General features: G+C 41.2%; 1 protein-coding gene across 1 annotated transcript; it reads right to left on the reverse strand.

Moving 5' to 3' along the window:
- Nucleotides 1–4,840: 4,840 nt before the first annotated feature.
- On the reverse strand, nucleotides 4,841–21,977 carry ZNF212 (zinc finger protein 212). The gene is made up of 5 exons (XM_072652391.1): nucleotides 21,772–21,977; nucleotides 14,658–15,047; nucleotides 14,382–14,508; nucleotides 12,714–12,818; nucleotides 4,841–7,049 (listed from the first exon to the last, which is right to left on the reverse strand). The coding sequence occupies exons 1-5, from the start codon at nucleotides 21,793–21,795 to the stop codon at nucleotides 6,166–6,168; spliced, it is 1,530 nt and encodes a 509-aa protein (XP_072508492.1). The 5' UTR covers nucleotides 21,796–21,977; the 3' UTR covers nucleotides 4,841–6,165.
- Between the last annotated feature and the right edge of the window lie 1,248 nt (nucleotides 21,978–23,225).

Raw genomic sequence — 23,225 nt, forward strand, 5'->3', positions numbered from 1 at the left:
AGATTCTCTTCCAAGAACTTAAAAGTCACTGCAACTACTGAGATAGAAGGAAATCCTGAGAACTAGTGGGTTTGAGTTTAAATATTAAGCAAAGGAGGGTCAGCAGTATCATACCACAATTTGGAACCAGAAATTTTGAGGAATTTTTTTTTAAATTACCCATTACAGACCTTAAAAACTACTACACAGTTCAAAATAAAAATATATTGCATATAATCTAAGTTGTTAAAATGCTGTCTGGTATATCCAAAATGTATAACTTGGTAGTTTTTCTACTGTGAAAATTTTTTCTTCACTTTTCCCATTTTACAAAAAATAAACAGTATCTTCCAGTTCTGGATCTTAACTCCTCCTGCCTTTCCTAGACATTTCCATCACTATGGAAGGAACCTCTGAAGCTCTCATCTTCCTCCTAAGCCAAGGCACCAAGGTGACCAAGATCCCCAAAATTTTTAGCCACTAGGGGCCAGGGAACAGTCTCCTCACTGTGCTATATTTTGACTCTAAGCTGGACTTTAATTAGAAGACTTGGTTCCTGTTCCTAGGTGATCTTGGGCACCCCAATCTCCTATAAACAAAGACTCTCTGCCATGCTCATGTAACAGAGAGAGAATAAGTCACAGGATGGTTGCTTTTTTTGTTTTTATGTAAAGATCCCTATACATGCTCCGAGAGATGTGAGCTCACCATCCAAACACAAAAACCCCAACCCATTCAAATCCGACCCTCATTTGTGCTGCCCCATAAATTTGCCAGTGCTTAGCTGCCACACAACAGGCCTTCCTCACATTTTCCTTACAATGGATGGATACCAAGAGTGTGTAGGCTGTCCCTCAATCTTAATATCCAATACCTAACTTTTCCAATGATGCATTTTTCTGACATTTTTTACACTACTTTTCATGAATAATTTCTCATTTGTAATGTGCTGATAATTGCCAATATGCAGTTCTCCAGAGCCTATGGATGAATATTAGCTTCAGTTCTTCAGAGAAACATTCCTTGACTCAAAACTACACACCACCACCAGAAACTCTATTTCAAGGGAAAAGGTTGGAGTTACTGATTTCATTTAGAAGTCTCTGCAATATTCCAGGGCCTGATGCAGCAAACACATCATTCACAAACAGAAGTACTGGAGGGTCTCACCACTTAGAGAGAACTTCTAGAGAATTTCACTTAATCTTTGGCATGCACACACATCCACTTTATATTCCACTTGCCATCAATAATTTGAGGGCCACTAAACAAAGGTCTCGTTTTGTCTTCACATCTTTCAAGTTATCTTATAATTTCAATATTACGGGAGACTTTTTGGAGAAGACCCTTCATGGCAATGTTTTACCTAGCAAAATCAAATGCTTTTTATGGCCAGTGATCAGTAAGCATGATAGGAAGATGTATTTTTCATGCCTTTCAGTCAATTATCTGATATGGCTTATTGCTTGAACTATCTGTTCCCTTAAGCTCATGAAGCTCTCCCTCAATGTGTGCCAAGGATGATAAAAATCTGTATAGATGGGAAAGTAGGCATACAGATTAGAAGCTATTTTTGAGATCCTCTTGTTTGAGATTTTTAATGCCTACAGTTTCCTTTCTTTTCACTAACCTTGAGAATTGACTCCTTGTGCCCTTAAAATTAGATCAGCCCAAGCACTTAACTCTTCTCGGGCAATCCAGATGTCTTTTCTGTTCATTTTCTTCAGTGCCATTTCTATGTCCTCCATCAAGAACTATACTGAATCCAAAAGTGGTAGGTCAACTATCCCTGACAGTAAAGTCTGCTATAAAAATCTTTTGCAATATGTTTGCTCTCCTTTCAGCTTCATTCTTAAATGTCTTTAGATAACTGCTTTGGTCTTTCACCAAGCTTTCTTTATATTGTCATATAAAGTGATACTTCATCTCCCACCAATCCATTCTTTTCTGTAAGATTTTGCAAATGATCTGTTATTCTAAATTAGTATTGTCCCAGACACTTTACTTGGCTAGATCAAGTTATTTACTGGCTGATGCAGTTTCTAGGCCATTGTGCTTTCTTCTTCAGGGTAAATTACTTTTATCAGTTAAATATCTGCATAAAACTGTTATAATCAAGCTTTATGTCCTTTTCACCATCCATATGCTATTTATTGGCATCAATAACTTCCTTAAAATACTTAAGATTGCCATTTTAATTGTATGCCATTTTTCTCACTTTTATACTGAATATTCATGCCCTTCACTTTGTGCTAATTTTGGTTTTTGCTCTAACAAGTCAGTGGTCTAATTGCATATACAATTGATTGAGGAATGATGCCCACATCACTAATGTCATTTTCTCTCTTAAAATATAAACTATTTCATTTTTGGTCATTTTGACCCTATGTACTTCCGATTTCTTTTCTCAAAGGAAATATTTGCAATGTAAAGGTGTGAAGCTTCTGTGTGGGTTACCAAAGGTCTAACCTATTTCTTTTCTTCTGATCTATATTGTTCAATATATATTTCTTCCAAGCTGACTTGAAGCTAAGGAGCACTTGAATCAGTCTGTATGACCTTGGATGAGTTGCTGGACCTCTGATATCTAGGCAACTTTCTAAAGCTCTGTTACAAAGTGTTGACTTTGCATTGGCAGAGGACTTTTCCTCACCTAGGAGCTGCCTATACTAAAGAAACCAAGTTCCCTACTTTATGTATTTCCTCTGTGCATACCTCTTGGCACAGAATTTACCAAACATCAAGGTTTATGTTGATTCAATCTGGAGGATTGTCAAATTCTTCATAGAATTTCTCAACTTCTCTACATTTTGCATGAGAAGCAACAAGATTCTGAGTTCTTCAGGGGAAGAAGTACATGAATGGGGTAACAATGGACCAAGAGTGTCGTAACAACTATATCCTTTAGAACATCAGTTTACCACACAATGGAATTGTGGTAAGGCAAACCTCTCCAAGAAAAAAAGTCTTGCTCTGCTTCTCATTGGTACTGCCCCACACTATTCCTAAAACATGTTGGGGAAATTCTACAGTGCCCTGTTTTTTTGGTTTTGGTTATGTCAACACTACATCAGCTTCAGGATGAGCTGTTTGACAAATATTTTACAAGTGCCACCATTTCCGTATCCTTATAGTCTATTATACAGTGTATACTTTTAACTGTTGGCCACATATCAGATGTCAATCTCTTCAGCAACCTTCTCATACAACTCTGTTCCTATTGCTGCAGCCCCTGCCATCATTTCAGCTAATTAGGTCAGGAAGACTGAGGCCTCTCACTGTCATTTTTATATTCTTGTGATCCAAGAGGCAATGACTCATCTCAAGACACCAAGGTTTGTAGTATTAATTTACTTGCAGTCCATGGTCTACCTACCTTACCTATAGCAGCAGCCAACAGTCTCCTGATGAAAATATCATCAACCTTTATTAAGCTAAGCACTCTTCTGGAATAGACCAAGCAAGTTCCTTGGGTATGGGTATATAAGGTAGTAAGGTCAGGTGGCTGACAAGTTCCTCTGGAAACATCAGTTAATAGTACCTATTCAAATACCAAACATCAGCTTTCTACTATGAGGTTTCTTTGGTGTTGAAAGAGTTATGAAATACCCCTATGATGAGCAACCACAGCTGGGATGTGGTGCCTTGTCTCCTGCCTAACATGCCTGTTTATCGCTATACTGCCCCCTGGCATTCCCTGAATATGTATAGTAGCTCTCCCTGAATCCATGGTGCTCTAAAACCCAGTTCTGTGCCTCAGGTCGGCTATAATTTCTTCAGCGAACTCTGTTGGCTCACTGAGCAACTCAAAATCTGCTTAAGATTCAGCCAAACAGGAAAATATTTTGTCCAATATTTGAGGACTTAGATCTCATTATTTGAGTAATTTTTTTGGAGGTCATTTAAAAATGGCTCATCCTGCAGTTCTCTATTCAAATGACATTTCAATTTTTATGAAGTTAAACATGCATTGCTGTGTTCAGCTAATTGTCTGTCCATCAGCCACCTGAAACCACCCTGATACATCAGCTGACTGCACTGATATATAAGCTCAAGGAGAAGGTTCTAAATGTGATGTCCCTGCCTTGGTACAGAGCTTGATGGAAATATCCCTTAGGAACATCCAACTTTCTTTGCTTCAATATTATGCTCAATAAGCTTTCTGAATGGTCATTTAATCTCCTGAGTTGGCCAGGCCTATCTCCCACTGTAATTTAATAAGTGTTCATTTTTTTTATAATAAAGCCAACTCCCGTGAATGTGGTTAGCATTCATCAGTTCATCATTGCCCCTCTCAAGTTAAAAATCAAAGTTGTAACATTACAAAACTGAGGATGAGACACTGAACTGTGGTGACCTTATCAGGCAGATTTTACTAATTTTAATTACAAGTGAACTACCAAAGCTGAAGTTGGACTAAGATCTTGTAAGAGTTTCTCATAATGATAATACTAGTTATCAGCAAATTTACCAAATATTAAAGTTCCTTTGTCCAAGTAAGCAATATTTCAGAGGAAGTCCTATCACTCTCCTGTATACAAAACAAATGTTCAAAAAATATGAGTCCAATCCTGTGAGGACTAATGTCTTTAAGGGAGGAATTTAAGGAAAGGACATAAAGCTGAGAATACATGCAGTGTTCTTACAAACTTTAGGAGGTTTAGTTCTATGGTAGGACAAACCTGTGTCATGTAGGTGATCTGGATTTAAATTCAATGAAAGTTACTTACTCCATAGAGCCTTAAGTGCAAATTTCTTGGCTAGTTTCCCTCTAACACCCCAAGTAAGGCTGCCTCTCTCACTTCAGCTCCCCAAAACTAGGAAAGCTATTTTTGACAGGAGGAAAACAACAGATAAGGGCTTTTTGCTAGTTAGCAGTTTTATTCTATGCAGAGCACAATGAGAAATTCCTGTCTGTCCCAGGAACCCTTTCCCTCTTTTTCCACCAGAGACCTCAGTAATAGTAATGAGCATTTAGCAGTGGCTTCGGAGGTAAGGAACTGAATACTTCCCTTCATTGTCTCTCTGTAACTAAGACCCACAGCCAATTCCAAAACCTGAAAAACCCTGCTAAACCAAGGCCACAGACCCTCACAGAGCAACTAAGTCATACATACATACATACATACAGAAAAAATAGGCCCAGTTCCTTGCTCACAAGTGAAACCCTGAAACCAGATTCTACACTTATTCCAGTGAAAGGGCTCAAAGTTTGCCTTCTCAATCTCTTTAGAGGCTTTAGGATTTTAGCCATTTTTATCTTTTCCCTTTGATCTTCTATAGACAAAGTCATTTCTACTTATGATTTCCAGGTGGTAGTCAGAGGGACACCAGAACCATATTCTCTGCTCCCTGATTTGCCCACAGTGAAGGCAACACTAAAGAAACCTCATATCCTTTATTCCCTCCTAGAGGGTGGGCCCAGTCCCATTGTTAGGAACAACCACTTCTTTTAGAATTAAAAAAAAGAAAGCCAACTGTCAGAAATCTTGGTTTTAAAAATTAAATGAAAAAATCCTCAAACCGAGTTCAAGACAGATATCAGCAGAGAAAGGAAAGTGGCTCATTTAAGTTAATCCTCCTACATGTTAACACCAAATATAACTTTTTTTTTTTTTAAAGAAATGCAATATTGTGCTTCCCAACTTCCTGCCACAGGACTGCTAATACCTCTGGCCCTGCTTCCCCAGAGGCAGTTACAAAACACCCCAAAATTGGCCTTGGAGGTGACCACAGGTCACCTGGAGGGGCAGAAGGAGCATCTGTGGGAATTTCCATTCTGGGATTCTTCTGAAGAACGCTACTTGGGCCTGGCAACATAACAGAAGTGTCCACCAGGTGGCAGACCTTAGACCACTCCAACCCATAAGCCCTGGGGTAATGTGAAAAACAGAGGCACAAAGGATTCCAAAGAATGGCTGACTTATCAGCAGGTGGAAGGCAGGATAAGGAAGCCTGACTCTCAGGCTACCTACCCCATCTCAGCATGGTTTTCAGGGAAGAGTTCGGGCTCAGTCTAGTGCTTGGTCGGAGAAAGGAGAGAAGGGGGGTGGGGGTGGGGGTGGCTGAGCTCACCCTGCCCTAAGGCAGGATCTAGTTGAGAGGTGCCTCACCCCTGCACAGTGACTTTCCAGGGGGCTTCCGCCGGCCCCCCCTGCCCCACAGATAGATGAGGGGCCGGCGTCCTTAGAGTAGCCCATCATTCCCTCCAGGTTCCAGGGCCAGCCCACCCCGTTCTCTCTGGTGGATCTTCTGGTGCTGTAATAGGTGCTGCTTCTGGACAAAACTCTTCTCGCATTGTGTACAGCTGTAGGGTCGTTCACCTGTGTGGATACGCTGATGTCGCACCAGGTCAGAAGGATGGCTGAAACTCTTGCCACAGTATCCACAGATAAGTGAGCTGCGGCTCTTTCTCCAAGGTATGTGGCCTGGTAGTGCAACCAGGCTGTTGGGTGAGAACCTCTCCTGGACCCGCTGGCCCATGCTTGAGCTTTCCTGCAGGTGGCACCGCTGGTGGGTCACAAGGCTTGCCTTACAGCTAAAACTTCTCAGACACTCCTCACACTGGTGCGGCTTCACCTTCTTGGCCTGAGGTTTGAGTTGGGGCCTGGGCCGTAGATTCTCCTCAGGCTCTGGATCCCCAAAGGACCCCCAACCAGGATGGGTCCTCATATGAACAGCCAGCTGCTGCTTGTATCGGAAACTGACATCGCATTCAGAGCACTCATACGAACCAGTGGCTGGGGGGCTCCGTGGATGGGCCAGATTCCTTTTCAACCTCATGCCTTGTCTACACTCCTGACCTGATCGGACTTGCCCACTAGATTTCCGCTTCCGATGAAAGCCCAATGTTTTGGCATCACTTCGATCTTGGTTACACTCGATAGCTTCTTCTAGTTTAGCAACTTCTGAGTCAGTCTCCAAAAGGATGGAGTTGCCCTGACCATCCCAGGTTGCAGCCTGCTCAGGGATTAGCAAAGTATGCTGTTCAACACTGCCAGAAAACTCTCCTGGCAAGTCTTCAGGGCATTCTTGATGGTACTTCATCTCCTGTTTGATCATAATTCCATCTAACGTACAGGAAGAGAAGAGAAGAAACAAACAAAAGTGAAATTCTAATACCACTGAACTCTACACAAAAATAACTCTTAAAGGAGGTTTGCCTTTAAAAAGTTCCCTATAAGCCATCCAAACAGCAAATGACTCAGGAATACTACTTTTTAAGAAACCTACAGGAGAGGCAGAGAAAACTAGTCTCAACACTTGAAAACACTAAAGCCATTTCTTATAAATATATATTAGCCTGATCTTGTCTTTTCTGTCATCACATTTCTATTTAAGATCTAATCTAAATTATATGGTTTCAAAACTTTCTTCCTGACTTATATGGATGCACTCTGGTCTGCTCCTTCAGCTTTAACCTCTTCCTCAAACTCCCTTTATTCCATAGTCTTGAGAAGGGAAACATGGGAATACTTTTATATCATCTTTTCTGGAGTGTAAGTACAATAAGGCATTTCAGGGTTTGCACGAGAATTATCCTTCAATTGCAAGAAATAGGGCAATAGCTGAAACAAACAGTTTATTGCAATGGTCTCAAAAGTAGACTGCTAAGGCCGAGGCCATTGAACCATATTAAAATATAACTGGGAAATGTGTAACAAAATAAAAAAAAAGAGAATACAACATAATTTGTGGTTTTGTAAGTCATTATAGGTCCCTCAAGGATCATTTCTATTTTAGTCTGACATCACTATACTTTAAGGGATCACAGAAAGACCCAAAGGAGTAGGTGACCAAACACAGTGAATGAGAAAGGAGGGCCACATCTCACCTTCCTCTTGACAGCCAATTTTGGATTGTTTCAAACAAAACTGCAATACCCCTGATACTCTCTCATTCAGTCCCCCTCCCACAGCCTTCTTAGCTGCAGAGGACTCTGGGGTAGCAGCTAATAACTAAAACCTATTCTCACTTAATTTTTCAATAGAAAGAGTAGCAAAGGATGATTAGGCACAGAAAGGTTAGGATTTCATCATTTGTTTTCCCAAATGCATTTCTCTCCTTCACTTCCCTATTTCCATGTTCACCATCCTTCTAGCCTTACAAGTTCTCCATCTTCTCTTTTTATCTTTGGTTCTTCACTTAATTCCAATTGTTCTCTTCAAAGCTATCAATGATCTCACAACTGCCAAATCAGAGAATCTTTTCTCAACATTAATTCTTCTTGACCTCTCTCAGCATTTGACAAGGCTGACCAACCTCTCTTCCTAGATACTTACCTCTCTTTTCTCTGGGCAGTGCTGACATAGCTTTTTCTTGGCTCTCCTCCTTTCTGTCTATATCTTCCTTCTCAGTTTTCTTTCCTGGCTCAACATTCAAATCATAACTCCTCTGTGGGTGTATGAAGTCCCTCTTCTCTTCTCCTTCTACATTCTCTCAGCTGATGCATTTAACTATCATTTCTAGGCAAAATTCTCCCAGTTTTACTTAGCTAGCCTTAACATCTCTCCTGAACTCCAGTCCCACACCCTGAGCAAGTCATTTAATCTCTCTGTGCTTCAGTTTTTTCCATTTATAAAACAAGGGGCCAGATTCAATTGGCCTCTAAGATCCCTTCCAATTCTAAATGTGATATTGTGATCATGAACTACCCATTGGACATTTCCAACTGGATGCCCCACAGGCATCTCAAACTCAATATGTCCAAAAGAAAACTCACTACTTTTGGCCCCAGAATTTACCTTTCTTCTGAACTTCCCTATTGATGATGATGGCACCACCATCATCCTTCTACTCCCCCAGGTTCTCAATATTGAAGTTATCTTTGACTCCTTACTTACTTTCACCTCATATATCTAATCGGTTGCCAGATCTTGTTATTTCTACTTCCTTACTATCTCTCCTATATAGATAGTTCTCACTTTGTATAAATTCAGATTATGCAAATTTGATTTCACATAAATAATTCTGAAAGAAACCTTCATTCCAAAAGAACACCTATGTCCTTTACTGTACAGTACTGTGTTCTCTGTCTCTACTTCTGCCCCTTGGCTCAGCACTCCACAGCCTCCTACCCCCAAACTAAAAAACCTCCAAGTGAAAACAGAATGGACACAGGGAAAGCTTACCCTGCCACTGCCAGACTGAGGGCTTGGCTTGAGACCTAGGAGCTGAGAGAAAACTCTACCCCACTCCACCCACAACTTGCATATCTGACCTCCATCTGTCCTTGAACAGGTACCATGTCTATCTCTGGCCCCCAAGTGCCACCTATCCTCTCCTGTCTATGTCTGTGTCTGCTTCCCCTCCTCCATTCCCCCCACCAATTTCCTCCTCCTGCTCTCAATTCTCTGTCCCCAGACCCCATGTGTCCCTGAACTGCATGTCAGCCCCACCTTGGGTGCAGAGGGGGATTAAGGGGAGATGCAGCTCCCCACATCCTGTCACCTTCCCTCCCTTCCCCATATATATATACAAATTCACATTACGTAAAAACCACTTTATGAAATGGTCCACTCATGTAAAGTGACAATTGTCCATATATCTTTTTTCTCATTTGGATAGCAACCACCCTAGTTCAGGGCCTCATTGCCTAGACAATTATAGTAGAGTCCTAATTACTTTCCCTGCCTCAAGTCTTTTCTCCCTCTAATCTAACGTCCATACAGACTTTGGAAAAAGTGATTTTCCTAAAGCTTAAGTCCAATCATATCACCTCCTGCTCCTTAATAAATTCCAATGGCTATTATCTCATTGTTTCTTAATTTCTATTTGTTCAAGTTTTGCAATGTACATAATTATTAGTATAGTTGTAAATGTATTTAATTTACAAAGTAGTTAAATATATGCTTTGGGGGTACAGGCACAAAAATTTTTTACTGATGGAGTATGAGAGAAAGTTTGGAGGCCATTAGCTTTTGGTATCAGTACTTCTAGATTATTCAGGGAAGCTACATATAAAGAGGCTGGTATATTTTTTATCAAGCCAGGAGTGGTTATCAAGCCATGGTGATAAGAAAGAAAATGTCATGACAATGAGTGATATAAATATAGGCAGAGAGGCTAAATGAAGATGGGAGGGAGAGGTGTGGTACAGCTATGGTGCAAATGGTGGTAGGAGCCTAGGTAGGGCTAACTCTCTTCAGAAGACTTGTGGGATACAGCTTGAATATGGTTCTGGTAGCACCTTATACAAAAGAAAAAGAATAGATAAAAAGGGCAGAGCATCATCATCATGTATTTAGAAGATAAATGAGGAAACTCAGGAACCTCAAGAAAGTATGACAAGTACCTGAGACTCAATGAAAGCAGAGACAGATGTGACACTGCCACTGTACACTGCAAACTGCCCAGCTTTAAGAAGCATTATTTGTTTGGGAATGGAACCCGTCCCACCCCAAAGGAGAAACATATATAATACAAATCTGGCCTGAAAGTATTTAAGCATTTGTGCGCTGGAGCACAGGGGTGCACGCGCATTTACACATATGCACACGTGCATGCACACACACATTCTCTCTCTCTGTCTCTCTGAAATATGAATAAAAAGAAAGTCAGTTTAGTGTTCAAGGATATGCCTTTAAACCAGGGTCGACCTTGTGTGTCCTTTTACAAGTCATTTATCCTTGCTGAATCTCAGTTTCCTCCTTTGTAAAACAAGGGGTTGTAGTAGATGATTGAGCCTTCTCTCCCACCTCATCAGTGGCAGTCAGAGTATTCATGGGTCTCTGTGTCTTCTGCTGCTACAAAATCACACAGGTGCACAAGAAACATGAGAAAGTGAGAGCCACGGACATATGGAGTATGGAATAGCATGGCTGAACTGTGTTAGCTGAGCTTACTCAAAATTCCCTATCCCTGGGAAAGAATATCCAGAGAATAAGACTACGAAGTATTTACTCAATCGCCCGATAAAAAATCATTCTGACTTGTAGAAGACAGGCTGTGTGAAATGGTTACTGATATAACAGAAGTATATGGTTTGGTCAACATGTAGCCCATTTTGTGTGAGAATTAAAGGCTCTGCCTTAGCCTTTCCTTAAAAGAGTGAAAGAAGGTATAAATCAAAGGCAAGCTGAATATTCATGCAGATGTGGTCAAGCAGGTACTGAAAGACCTTTGTGTTATGCCTTTCTAAACATGGTACTTTCCAGAAAGCTGGGATTCAATTTTTATAGTGTTTCTGATAAAGATCTCATTTCTCAATTTACATAGAGAACTGAGTCAAATTTATAAGAATATAAGTCATTCCCCAACTGATAAATGGTAGATACGAACAGGCAGTTTTCAGACAAAGAAACCAAAGCTATTTATTGTCTTATGAATAAATGCTCCAAATCACTATTATTATATGGCAGAAAAGGAAAATGACAAATGTTGGAAGGGATATGGGAAAACTGGGACACTAATGCACTGTTGGTAGAGTTGTGAACTGATTCAACCACTCTGAAGAGCAATTTGGAACTATGCCCAAATGGCTATAAAACTGCACACCCTTTGATCCAGAAATACCACTACTAGGTTAATTCCCAAAGAGATATTTTTAAAAAGGAGGGCAGGGCATGTTTGTACAAAAATATTTATAGCAATTTTTTGTAGTGGCAAAGAATTGGAAATTGAGAGGATGTCCATCAACTGGGGAATGGCTGAACAAGTTGTGCTATATGAATGTACTGTATTATAAGAAATGATGAGCAGACTGATTTCAGAAAACCTAGAAAAATGTACATGAACTGATGCAAAGTGAAGTGAGCAGAACCAGGAGGGCACTGTACAAGGTAACAGCAATACTGTATGAAAATCAACTGTGAATGCTTAGCTATTCTCAGCAATACAATGATCGAAAGGACTCATGATGGGAAAACGCTATCCACCTCCAGAGAAAGAAGTAAAAATCTGAATGCAGATCAAAGCACACCATTTTTCATTTTCTGTTTTTTCATATTTTTTTTTCCTTTGGGTCTGTATCTTCTTTCACAAAATGACTAATATGGTAATATGTTTTGCACGACTAAACTATAACCATCTCAGGAAGGGGAGAGGTGAGAGGGAGAGAGAAAATTCAGTACTCCAAAATTTTTTAAAAATAAATGTTAAAAATTGTCTTTACATGTAACTGGGGAAAAATATTATTAAAAAAATAAACATGATACCTTCTGTGAGATTACCTCCCATTTACACTGTATGTGTCCCATATGTACATCACTGTTTGCATGTTGTCTTCCCCATTAAACTGTGAGCTCCTTGTGATTGGGGAACCATGTTTTTGCCTTTCTTTGTATCCCCAGCACTTAGCACAGTACTGGCACACGTGAAGTGCTTCATAAATGCTTGACTGTTAACTAACCAAAATCATATTACTATATTGGAAACAGCACTGGATTAGTCAGTGCAGTTCCCTTTTTACCCCAAATGATGGCATTGGCTACATAGCTGGTAATCTGGAACACTTCTGAATCCATTAGTTTTCTAATTGAGTCTTATGTTTTCATAACCAGTAAGGTCTGATCTTTGAATGAATTCAGAAGGGAAGTAAAGTATGGTCCTTGCTCACAAATTTATAATTATAATGTTAATTAATGAACAGTTCATTAATAACACAAGAAAACACCTCATCTAAAATCTGTCAGAAAATAGTCAAAGATGGGTTCCAGAAGAGTACAGCAGGATAAGGACCTTCAGAGGGAGAGAATACTATAAACTGTAGTAGAAATCACCCTGTAGCCACTCACCTGGGTGGGGACCACCAGGGCTCTCCCCAGCCAAATCCCCCAATTCCTCTGTACCAGATTCTTCTTCCTGGTGGGCCAAGATCTCAGGGTTGGAAATGGCACAGTCTGAGAACAAGAAAGAAACAAGAAGCTGAACAACTGGTTGGTGATTGGTGACCAAAAGACTTCAGAAGAACCATGGGAAAACTATTTTTCCTTTCCCAGCTGCTTAGATCACTTCATAAATTCATAGATTATGTGATTCTGTTGTTGTTTAGTTATTTTCAGTTGTGTCTGACTCTCTGTGATCTCTTTGGGAGTTTTCTTGACAAAAAAATACTGGAGTGTTTGTCATTTTCTTCTCCAGTTCATTTTACAGATGAACTTCTTTTGCCCACACTGTAAATGATCAAGTGTTTCAATTTTATGCATTTTCTATTCCCCAGAGACCTTTGATATGTTAACAAGAAATAAAGTCTTACCTAAGCTAATCAATTCAATAAACATTTATTTATTAAATGGGTGCTAAGGCACTATGTTAGTTGCTGGGCATACAAAAATACAGAACAACCTAGACTCTATTCTCAAAGAGTATATAACCTAATAAAGCAGAAAAGACATGGACACTTATGATTATTATACAAGAGAGAGACTGATTAAGTGCAAAAAAGAGGTTCAGATACTACAGCAAAAACAATCAGGTATAATGAAAAGAACAACAGTCTTGCAATCAAAAGACCTAGGTTTGAGTGCTGGCTCTAACATTTATTTATATGCCCCCAGGGAAGTCATTTTATTCCTCCCACTTTACAGATAAACCTACATAGGCATGGTTTTAATGAGCACTTTAATTATGATGTAAGACATTTTCTACTCATAGAATAGAATTTATAGCTTCACAGAAAAATTCTTTAGTCAAAAAGAGCCTGTAATGCAGGCACTGAGGGGGTATTAACACCAAATATTCTTAAAAACTCAACTGTAAATTATCCAAGGCAAGGTAAGCTGGTTTACCCTTTGCCACACCCTACAACTTTCTGACCCATCATCCTCCACTCATTTGGTATGTACTAAGGGAACACATAAGTTCACTCTAAAAGCAAGTTTAAGATAAATATAAAAAGTGATTCCACTACCCTTAAGATTGTATTTATAATCTACAAGGTCATTTCCAACTCTCAATCAATGATACTATGAAGTGTTATATACTCTATTCCAAAGGCAATAGTATTATTTTACAACATTATTCTCCAAAATATTACCACATCTTTCTTCTCATTTCATTCCCATAAAAACCCAGTGAGGTAAGAAAAATATTATCTATCCTGACAGATGAGGAAAGAAGAAAAATGACTTGCCCCAAATCATAGTTAGACACAGAGTGATTAAACAAATCCAATTCTCCTGTCTCCTAATTCAGTGTTCTTTCCATTTGATCATGCTTTCCTTATCAGTAAGGATAATCAAGACCTACCAACGTGATCAAAGATAATAAATGCCACAGGACCAGCACTGAGATTTCTAAATATCTTTGAAAATGAGAAGAAAAAGTAGATTCCTATATCATGAGTTGGCAATGGGTATCAAAAAGGCAGAAATTACAATTTATAACAACTTGGGCCTAGGTCAATTAACTGTTCCAATCCCAGAGTTCATAACAGATAATTCTAAAAAAGGAAGCTCCCTTACCCAGAGAGACAAGGGTTTCAAAGTTGCTCTTCATCACATTCCTGTAAAGTTCTTTTTGCCAATCATCCAGGTTCTCCCATTCTTGCTCTGAGAAATAGACCCCATCATTTTCAAAAGTTCCAGGCACCTGAAATCACAAGGGTCATACACTGAGTGTCTCTCATCATTGTTGGTACAACCTGACCCTTCAAGAAAAAAGCAAGTAACCAGAAACGCAACAGTACGGAAGGTCAAGTGTCCCTTTCTAACCCTCAGCTCCAGACCTAGGGAGATTACCTTGGGGACCTCGCCCTTGCTTCCTGGGGGGAGCCGCAGGATCCAGAAGTTCCTGTTTCTGAGCAAGTTCTCCATGTTTTCTAGCCTCCTCTGGAGCAACCCATACTCCTGTACCAGGGTCCCTAACACAGCCCATTTGCCTTCCAACTGGTTCCCAAACTCAACTGCTGTCTTCTCATAATCAGCCAGTTTCTTCTCTGTCATCCCTGTGCGCCCCTCCAGGGTCTGTAAGCGGGCAGCCTGGGACTCCACCTTCTTCTCCACTGCCTGAATGGCTGCCACTACAGTCCACAGGGAGATCTCTGTACTCTGTAAGTAGGAATCTTTCTCTGAGGCTGGAGGCAGGAGTGAAGAGGAAGTTATAGGTGTAGAGCGTCGTTTTCCCTTGCCCTGAGAAATGAAAAATTAATATGATCACAGTCTGATTAGACAATAACAGTTAAAACATACAACAATATGAAAAGAACTGACATGTTTCAAAGTTGTTCATGTCTAGGTTAGGATCTAGGTTTTTCTCCTAGTTTAAAACAAAATAAAAGCACCACCCAGATTTCACTGATTTTGGTGATATTTAGCATCATCCTACAAGTGGAAGAAACACTGGAGGTGAAACTCAAAAGAAGTGTGACCAAATCATGGATTTTCTGGGATTTTTTTCTTTTTGGGGAGGAGGGAGAGAAGGTAGGGATAACATAATAAAGAAATCAATAGAGATAATCTAAATAAATGAAATTCACAAATAATCCTCCAACCAACTTAACCCCCTCCAGGGAAGAGCCAACAGTTAAGATTTCCCTAGAACAACTATTTCTTCTTTACTGTGTGCTAAATTCTGTTCTAGGTGTTGGGTCTATTGGAAAGAGCACAAGATTACGAGTCAAGAGAGCTAGTTTCTAGTGTGATCTGATACTAACTAGCTGCATGAATAATGGTTTCCTCATCTGTCAAATAAAGTTGCAATCAACAAGTATATAATAAGCATTTATTAAGCACCTACTATTTGCCAGGCATTAAGCACTGGAGATGCAATGGCAAAAAGAAAAAATAAAGAAACTGTAAGAGAGGAGGGGAGGGGAAGAGAGGAAAAGGATATTAAGACTAGATTTTTTTTAAAAAGTCTACTCCAGCTCCAAAATGTAATGAGTCTACAGAACAGTTGACAACAACAAGCAAAATTTAAGTGCTGCTTGGTCACCCTAGTATGTCCTGCCAAATGACTCCCACCCACTTTTCATCTTTCAGTCTGAGGGACAGGCAATCTACGAAACAGAAACAGGTAACATTCTTGTTTCATGTTTATCTGCTACTACCAACATTTTCTGTTACCAAGTCCTATCCATTTTTTTCATCCTTGATATGAACTTTACGTTGTCTTTCCAGCACTGATGATGGGTCCCATTCAGACTCCCAGGAGGCTGACCAGAAGCATAGATCGATCTATCAATGAGTTGTCTGGGGTCAGAAATACAGTCTGGAGATGTACAAAACAAAATGAAATCAACCAGTCCATATGGGGACTTTCAAGACCAAAAGTATGGCCTCATTAGCAATATACCCTAAAACAAGAGAGTTATCCTGGCTATCTGCCCTCTCCACCTGTCCCACACTCAGGTGGCAAAAAATTATGTCAGATATTTAAAAATCCAAAAATGATCAAGAGGGAAAACAACAACAAAAATATATATACACACCCATGTCTATTTTTGCCTATAATTTTAAGTTTCTACAGCAAGGGCTATGGTAACTCAATAAATACTAGCTGATAGTAAACAGGAGAAACACAGATGGAGGAAGGATGAAGAGAAATAAAGAAATACACAAACAAATCTTCAAATCTTTGTTGAGACTGCTGCACTGATCATTTGGCAAATTCAAAGCATAAGAGACATGAGAAGGGTTCTTTCTAAACAACATCTTCATTATTTTTAGGCTGTCATTTTCCCAAATGCCTAGATCCTATGCTTTCAGTGAAATCATTATTCAGAAGCTCCCTTTCCACCAAAGGTTTTCTCCCCTACCTAACATGATATGCAATATCACTCTCCAGCATTCTGAAATGCTGTCGTCAGACAAGTCCACCTCCATTTTGGAAAACAGACCTCAAAATACGTAATAATGGATACTATAAAAATACTTGTTGAAACAGTTCTCAAAAGATCTGAGAACTATTAACAGTCACATGAAAGACTGCTTCAAATCACTGATATTTAGAGAAATGAAAATCAAAACAACTGGGAAGTTCCACCTCATAGCCAGAAAATTAGCAAACATAACAAAAGACAGAAAGAGTAACTGTAGGGGGAGCTTTGAAAAGTTTGGCATATTAATTCTGTTGGTGGAGCTATGTATTAGTTCAGACATTCTGGAAAGCAATTTTAAATTATGCTAAAAGCCCACAGCTAATAGCATACCCAATGGATGTCAAAGAATGATAGGCCCCACCCAGCTAAAGTGAAATATTCCTGGCAGCAAAGAACTGGAAACTAAGTAGATGCTCATAAATTAGGGAAGAGATAAACAAACAATGGTATATGAATATAAGGGAATAATGCTATGCCACGCAAAACAATGGATATGAAAAATTTAAAGAAGTCTGTAAAGATTTAAACAATGACTACAACAAGGTAAAAGCAAAGAATTTTAAAAAAAGATGAATACTATGATTATAAATAAGCCAAGTATTTTTTCCCTGGAGGAAAAAATGAGGAAACACATCTCTCTCTCTTTCTTTTTTGCACAGGTGGGGGACCATGAGTGGTAGAAAGCTATAGATACTACAAGATTATTAATTTTCTTTTGTTGAATTGCTTTTCCTTTTTTATTCTCTCTCTCCCTCTCTCTCTCTCACACCTCAGGGGTATGTAAGCAGGGATGGATATGTACCAAAATGAAGACGATATAAAAATTGATGGTCTCATGCTGGCTAAGGCATTCTGACAGTAAGAAGGGAATGAGCATTTATTAAGCACCTACTATGTTCCAGCATTGTGCAAAGCACTTTGCAAATATTACCTCATTTGATCTGCACAACAACCTTGGCACAGGTGCAGTTATTAACCCCATTTTAACTGAGGTTAAGTGATTCGCTCAGTCTTACACAGCTAGTTAGTCTGAGGCCAAATTTGCACTCAAGTCTTCCCGACTTGAAGCCCAGCATTCCATCCATTGGGACATCTTAGCTGCCCATCATCATAGGATGCCTATTTGTGTTACTATTACCCAAGCACATTGTTTTGCTCATACTTGGAACTCAAACAATTGGTGCTGAGTTCCAAAACAATGTGCTAGGTAATGGAAACACAAATAGCATCTTAGGATCCCTTCTCTACAGGGTTTACAGAGAGAAAGAAGAGAGATGACCAAACAAGGCAATATAAATTGAGCTGTATTAGACTTTCTATCTGCATCACATCTTCCCATTCTGTCTCTGCTATGACTTTGCTCCAATCAACCATTCCTATTCTCTCGCATCTTCAATTTCTACCTGTGTTGGTTTCTTCTCCTTGGCCTATAAATAAGTTGCTATCACTAATCCTTTAAAAAACAACCTTCCCTTGAACGTGATGTTCTTTTAAGCTACCATCTTTTCTTCTTAGAGACAGCTAGGTCATACAGCAGATGCACCAATGGACCTGGAGTCAGGAAGACTCTCTGGCCTCAGACTCTTACTAGCTGTGTAACCCAGGGTAAATCACTTAACCTGTTTGCCTCTGTTTCCCCAACTGTAAAATATGGATAATTGTGCCTATCTTCCAGGGCTGTTAGAAGGATGGAATGAGATAATATTTGTATCACACTTAGCCAGGGCCTGACACATAGTAGATGCTTAATAAATGCTTGTTTCCTTCCTTCACTGCTAAATATTTCTCACCTTCCTTTGGAACCACCAACTCCTCAACCTATTTCTATCTCTACCATTGTACTGAAATTGCTCCCTTCAAAGTCTAGGTGTTTTATCATCAAATCCAACAGTTTCTTTACAAATCCATCCCTCCCTTTTGATACTCTTTAATTTCTTCGAAACTTCTTTCCTGGCTTTTATATAACCTTTTCAGTACAAGAGATCTTCATAGACTTTTCCTCTTGCTACTCTAAGGGTTTTGTTCTCAATCCTCTTTTCTTTCAACATTCTCTCCCAAGAAGATCTAATCCACAGCCAACTTTAAATTATCATACCAATATAAATGACTCTCAGGACTCAACTTCTCCCTAGACCCCATTCAAAGTATCACCAGCAGTCTTACCAATTACTTCAAATGCAACAAGTCAAAAACTGAATTACCAAATCTCCCATAAGCTTGTTATTTATATAGTTACTACCATGACAAGCAATAGAAAATTTCTACTTTTAAACAAAACAGCACTAATCTCCCACTACCGCCAGGCCAGGCAGGGCCAGAATAATAGGTTTATGTTTTTTTAGAAAACACAGATTTGAACCACAGATTTGGCAATTAAACAGGCAATGAACACTTTGAATTCTCAACTGCTGTCTCAGTTACGCAAACCTTATATTGTTATGTGAACAAATGGCTACTGAAATTGAAGAGAACTAAGATGTCAGGAATTCTGTAACACTTCAAGTTCTACCAAGAGTACCCTGTATTAAGGAATGTGACAGTTCTGTAATAACATTTTGATGATAATTTTCATTCCTAAGATATGGAATAAGATTATTTAATGTACCAAAGATATGAAATAAGATTATTTAATGTACCAAAACCACTTGTTACATGCTTATTTTCTTCTAAAGTTCCAGCCTCATCTTTTTTTAATCTTGGGGGAAGATACTTCCATTAAAGCACAAATGTTCCATGTCTAAATAAGTTTGGGAATCACTGGTCTAATGGTAGCAAGTGCTCAATAAATACCTGTTGATACTGATTTGATATCACCTTTGGAAGTGCACTTACCTCCTTTTGGGCCAATAAAGAGTGAAACTACTTAATGGATCACCATGTTCCACCATTCACTCATAGTGAACTAGAGAGCAGAAAAATTCCAACATGATTAATTAAATTAGTAAACTTTTATTAGGAATTAATATGCATGTGTATATGTGTGTGTATGCACATACACACACATAGACATATAACTCAGACACTGCACTAGGTGCTAGGGATATAAATACAAAGAAGGAAATGATCTTTACTTTCAGAACTTCAATTTTTGAAGCCCTTCTCCCCTAGGTTCACTTATATCCACAGTTACAAGTGCCCCTCCACGAATCTTTCAACTAATGTTTTGACTTCACCTATGAACTTAATTATTTTCAAATTTCTATTAAAGATATTATTATACCTCTTTATCTCTCTACTAGATCATTAGCTCCGTGAGGAATAGGAAGTGAGTTAGTTTTCACCTATTATCACCTGCAACTAGCTTAAGCAATCAATTACAACAACTGGAATTTATGACAGTTTAGAATTTATAAAGCATCTTCCTTTATTCCCTAAAACAACTTTGTGAGCTAATAAACTCAAGTCCACTGACTTCTAGAACAGTGCTAGGCACAGTAATACACATCTTTGAACTGATCTAAATTGTACTTTATGTCAAAGCTCCTCCTTTAACAGTTTTTGACAACAGTATGGCCTACATCATAGGGAAAGTCAATCATATTCTAACCAACATCCCAGTCACAAACTCTACCAGAGAAAAATAACGGGACCACCCAAGTGCCCTAAGTATACGGATGGCCTTAAATTTTACACCAAATGCTAAGGCCAAAAGAAAGTTTAAAGATCCCCAAACCTAATTCTCACAGTTTTACTCCAGACGGCGGTACAACGGCAGCGCGGAACTCTGAAAGGCGGATTTGGGAGAATTCGACAAGTAACAGAGCCCCAGCGGCTGGTTTGCAGCCCAGAAGCAGACGCTGACCGTGCCGGGGAGATGGGGGGCTGCACGTTCGACAGGCCTCAGGGCAAGGCACTAAAAACAGGCTTGGTCCCTCACAGCCCCAGGCTGTGAGTTATCAATCAGCCAACACCTACTTAAGCACTCGGGGTGCGCTAGGCACCGTGCTAAGCTCGGAGAACACAGAGACAAAAACGAAGCAGGCCTAGCGCCCCACGGTTTATGTGGTAATGGGCGGTCAAGGAACGGCGCCTGTCCTCAGTTTTCCAGTCTGTAAAATGGGAGCAGCTGGGTGGCCAAAGTGAGAAGTGTGCCCGACCCGGAGTCATTTCCCAAGTTCAAATCTGGCCCCAGACACCTCCTGGCCGCGTGACCCTGGGCAAGCCACTTAACTCTGCCTCAGTTCCCTCATCTGTAAAATGACCTGGAGAAGGAAATGGCCCGCTGCTCCAGCAGCTTTGCCAAGGGGACCCCAAAGCGGGTCACGGTGAGTCGGCCACGACTGGACTACAAGGCGAGGGCCAAGGCAGCTGTGACTACTCGTCCCGGAGTTGTGGGCGCCGTAAGAAGGCGAATCCCGGGGTCCGCTCTCCCCACATGGGCCAGCCAGCTAGCGCTTACAAAGCGCCTACTACGTGCACGGGGAGACACAGAGAAAAGCCGGGGATTTAACAGGATTTGGCTCAAGGTCCACCCGCTGCTGGCGGGCACCGGGTCAATCCGAGATGCTGCCTCAGCACCAAGGAGACCCCCCCCCCCAGGAAACAGACTGAGGGGAGACGCACGCTCCCCACAAACACCCCAGCAAAATGGAGTCCGCGGCCCTGGGTTCAAAATCTGTGGGGATTCCCGGCTTCCTGAATGAACAAGAGGACACAGCGCTTGACTCGCAGCCCTTAAGGCGCCCATAAAAGGGGGCTCCCCGGCTGTGACCTTGGCCAACGCCCCTCGCTCCCCTGGTCTCAGTTTCCTCATCTGTAAAATCAGATGGGACCCGGCGACGTGCGAAGCCCAGGGAGGGGGCTGCCGCCAGCTTCCCCGGGACATCGGAGCGCGGCCCTGGCACCGTCCGGGCGGAAGCCAAGCGCAGGTCCCCCGAGGCCGCCTTCCCCTTGGGGGGTGCTCCTCGGGCCGAGCCGGTCCCCGCTCCGCACCCCGCACCCCCGGTCAGGCCTCGGGGTCCCCTCCTCCCCCCGGGCCCGCCTCCGTCCACCCCTCCGTGGGCCAGCTCCTCGGTCCTCCGGGAGAACCTCACCGGAGGAGAAACCGCCTCAGCCATGGCTCCCCGCAGTCGTCCTCACGCAGCCGGGCGCGAGCCAGGCCGAACTGCCGTCGGTTAGTCCGGACCCCCCACAGGAGCGGCAACTGCCGCCACCGCCGCCGCAGCCACCGCCGCCGTGTTGATACAAACTGCATCCTGGGAGCCGCGACCCGCCCCGTCCGCCTACCCGGCCAAGAGCGACCTCCGGCTAGGCTGGCTGGCGGCGGAATGAAGCACAGCGCCGCCAGCGGGCCGGGAGGAGGGAGGGCAGCCGGAGAGGAAGACGCATGCGCAGAGCCAGGATCAAAAGCAAAGCATTGGTCAGGGAATTTTCATTTTGAAGATTTCTGGTTTCTTTCATCCATTCTTCAACAATCATTTTAAGTGCCTATGGTGTGTAAAGCAGCATTAGTGTCATGGGGAGATAATCTGAAAGATAAATAAAATGAACAAAAGGGATAATTAAACTTCTTGCCCTTGATCAAGTTCATCCTCTACCAAGGCAGGAATGACCTGTCTCTGCAGAATGTCCAGCAGTCCCAGGGCAGCTTTTCGGACTGCGCCCAGACTTTGGGGACTATGCCATTAGTGCATCAGCATCCTGTTCCTGCCTTGCTATGCTACAACCATGATGCAGACTAGTAGAAAACAATGACCAGGGAGGGGTAGGAGTCATGATGATGATGATCCAGGAACAGGTTTTTGAAGGGCTTGAACTTGAACTTGCTCATCTTGAATTAGAGTATGGGGTCAGAGAAAGGAAATATCTTTTCCTGAGTCAAGGAGGGCTTCTTGGAGGAGGGTGGCATTTAAGCTTTGCCTTGTAGGATGCCTACCAGTTGGACAGATGGCTCAGGAAGAGAAGTGAGGCTGGTGACCTGCACAGCCCTCCCTCCCTCAAAACAAAATCAAGCACAAGTCATGTCATCATTTCTCCGATATCACGGTCCTCTTGGAAAATGAAGGATGATCACAACCAGTTTGACAGGTGAGTTTGAGGGAGGGCATCCCATGGACAGAGATGATAAGAGCCAAGGAAACAGTGAGTATGGTCATGGCTTAATTTTGGTTTTCAGTTTTGTTAATGAAAAAAAACAAGTGCATGTTTGAAAAGAGAGAGAGAGAAGATAGTGTGTGCTCTAGTGTGGCTAAAGCATGGTGCACATGGAGAAGTGTGGGGTGAGGATGGAGAGGGAGAATCCTAAGATCATAGATCAGAGCCAGAAGGGACCCTAGAGAACCTTTAGGGAGTAATTGGCTGCCATGATAATGAGCTTGGATATCACTAGAAAGACAGTTAAAGGACTCTGAAAACAAGTGGATTAATGGCCAGATCTTCAAATAAGGAAGACTGATCTGGTTGCATTGTGAAAGTTGGAGGAGAGGCAGGGAAACCAACTAGAAGATGATTGAAAAAGTGGAAATTAGGGTTCTGCATGGTGGTACTG

This window comes from Notamacropus eugenii, chromosome 3 (assembly GCF_028372415.1).
Source record: "Notamacropus eugenii isolate mMacEug1 chromosome 3, mMacEug1.pri_v2, whole genome shotgun sequence".
Classification (NCBI taxonomy): Eukaryota; Metazoa; Chordata; class Mammalia; order Diprotodontia; family Macropodidae; genus Notamacropus; species Notamacropus eugenii.

Excerpts from the sequence above, each read along its gene's own strand:
- ZNF212 (XM_072652391.1), bottom strand. The coding sequence starts at position 21,795 with ATGGCTGAGGCGGTTTCTCCTCCG. Across the intron at positions 14,509-14,657 it reads GCAAGGGCGAGGTCCCCAAG|GTGCCTGGAACTTTTGAAAA; the intron begins GTAATCTCCCTA and ends TTGTGATTTCAG. Across the intron at positions 7,050-12,713 it reads CCCTGGTGGTCCCCACCCAG|ATGGAATTATGATCAAACAG; the intron begins GTGAGTGGCTAC and ends CCTGTACGTTAG.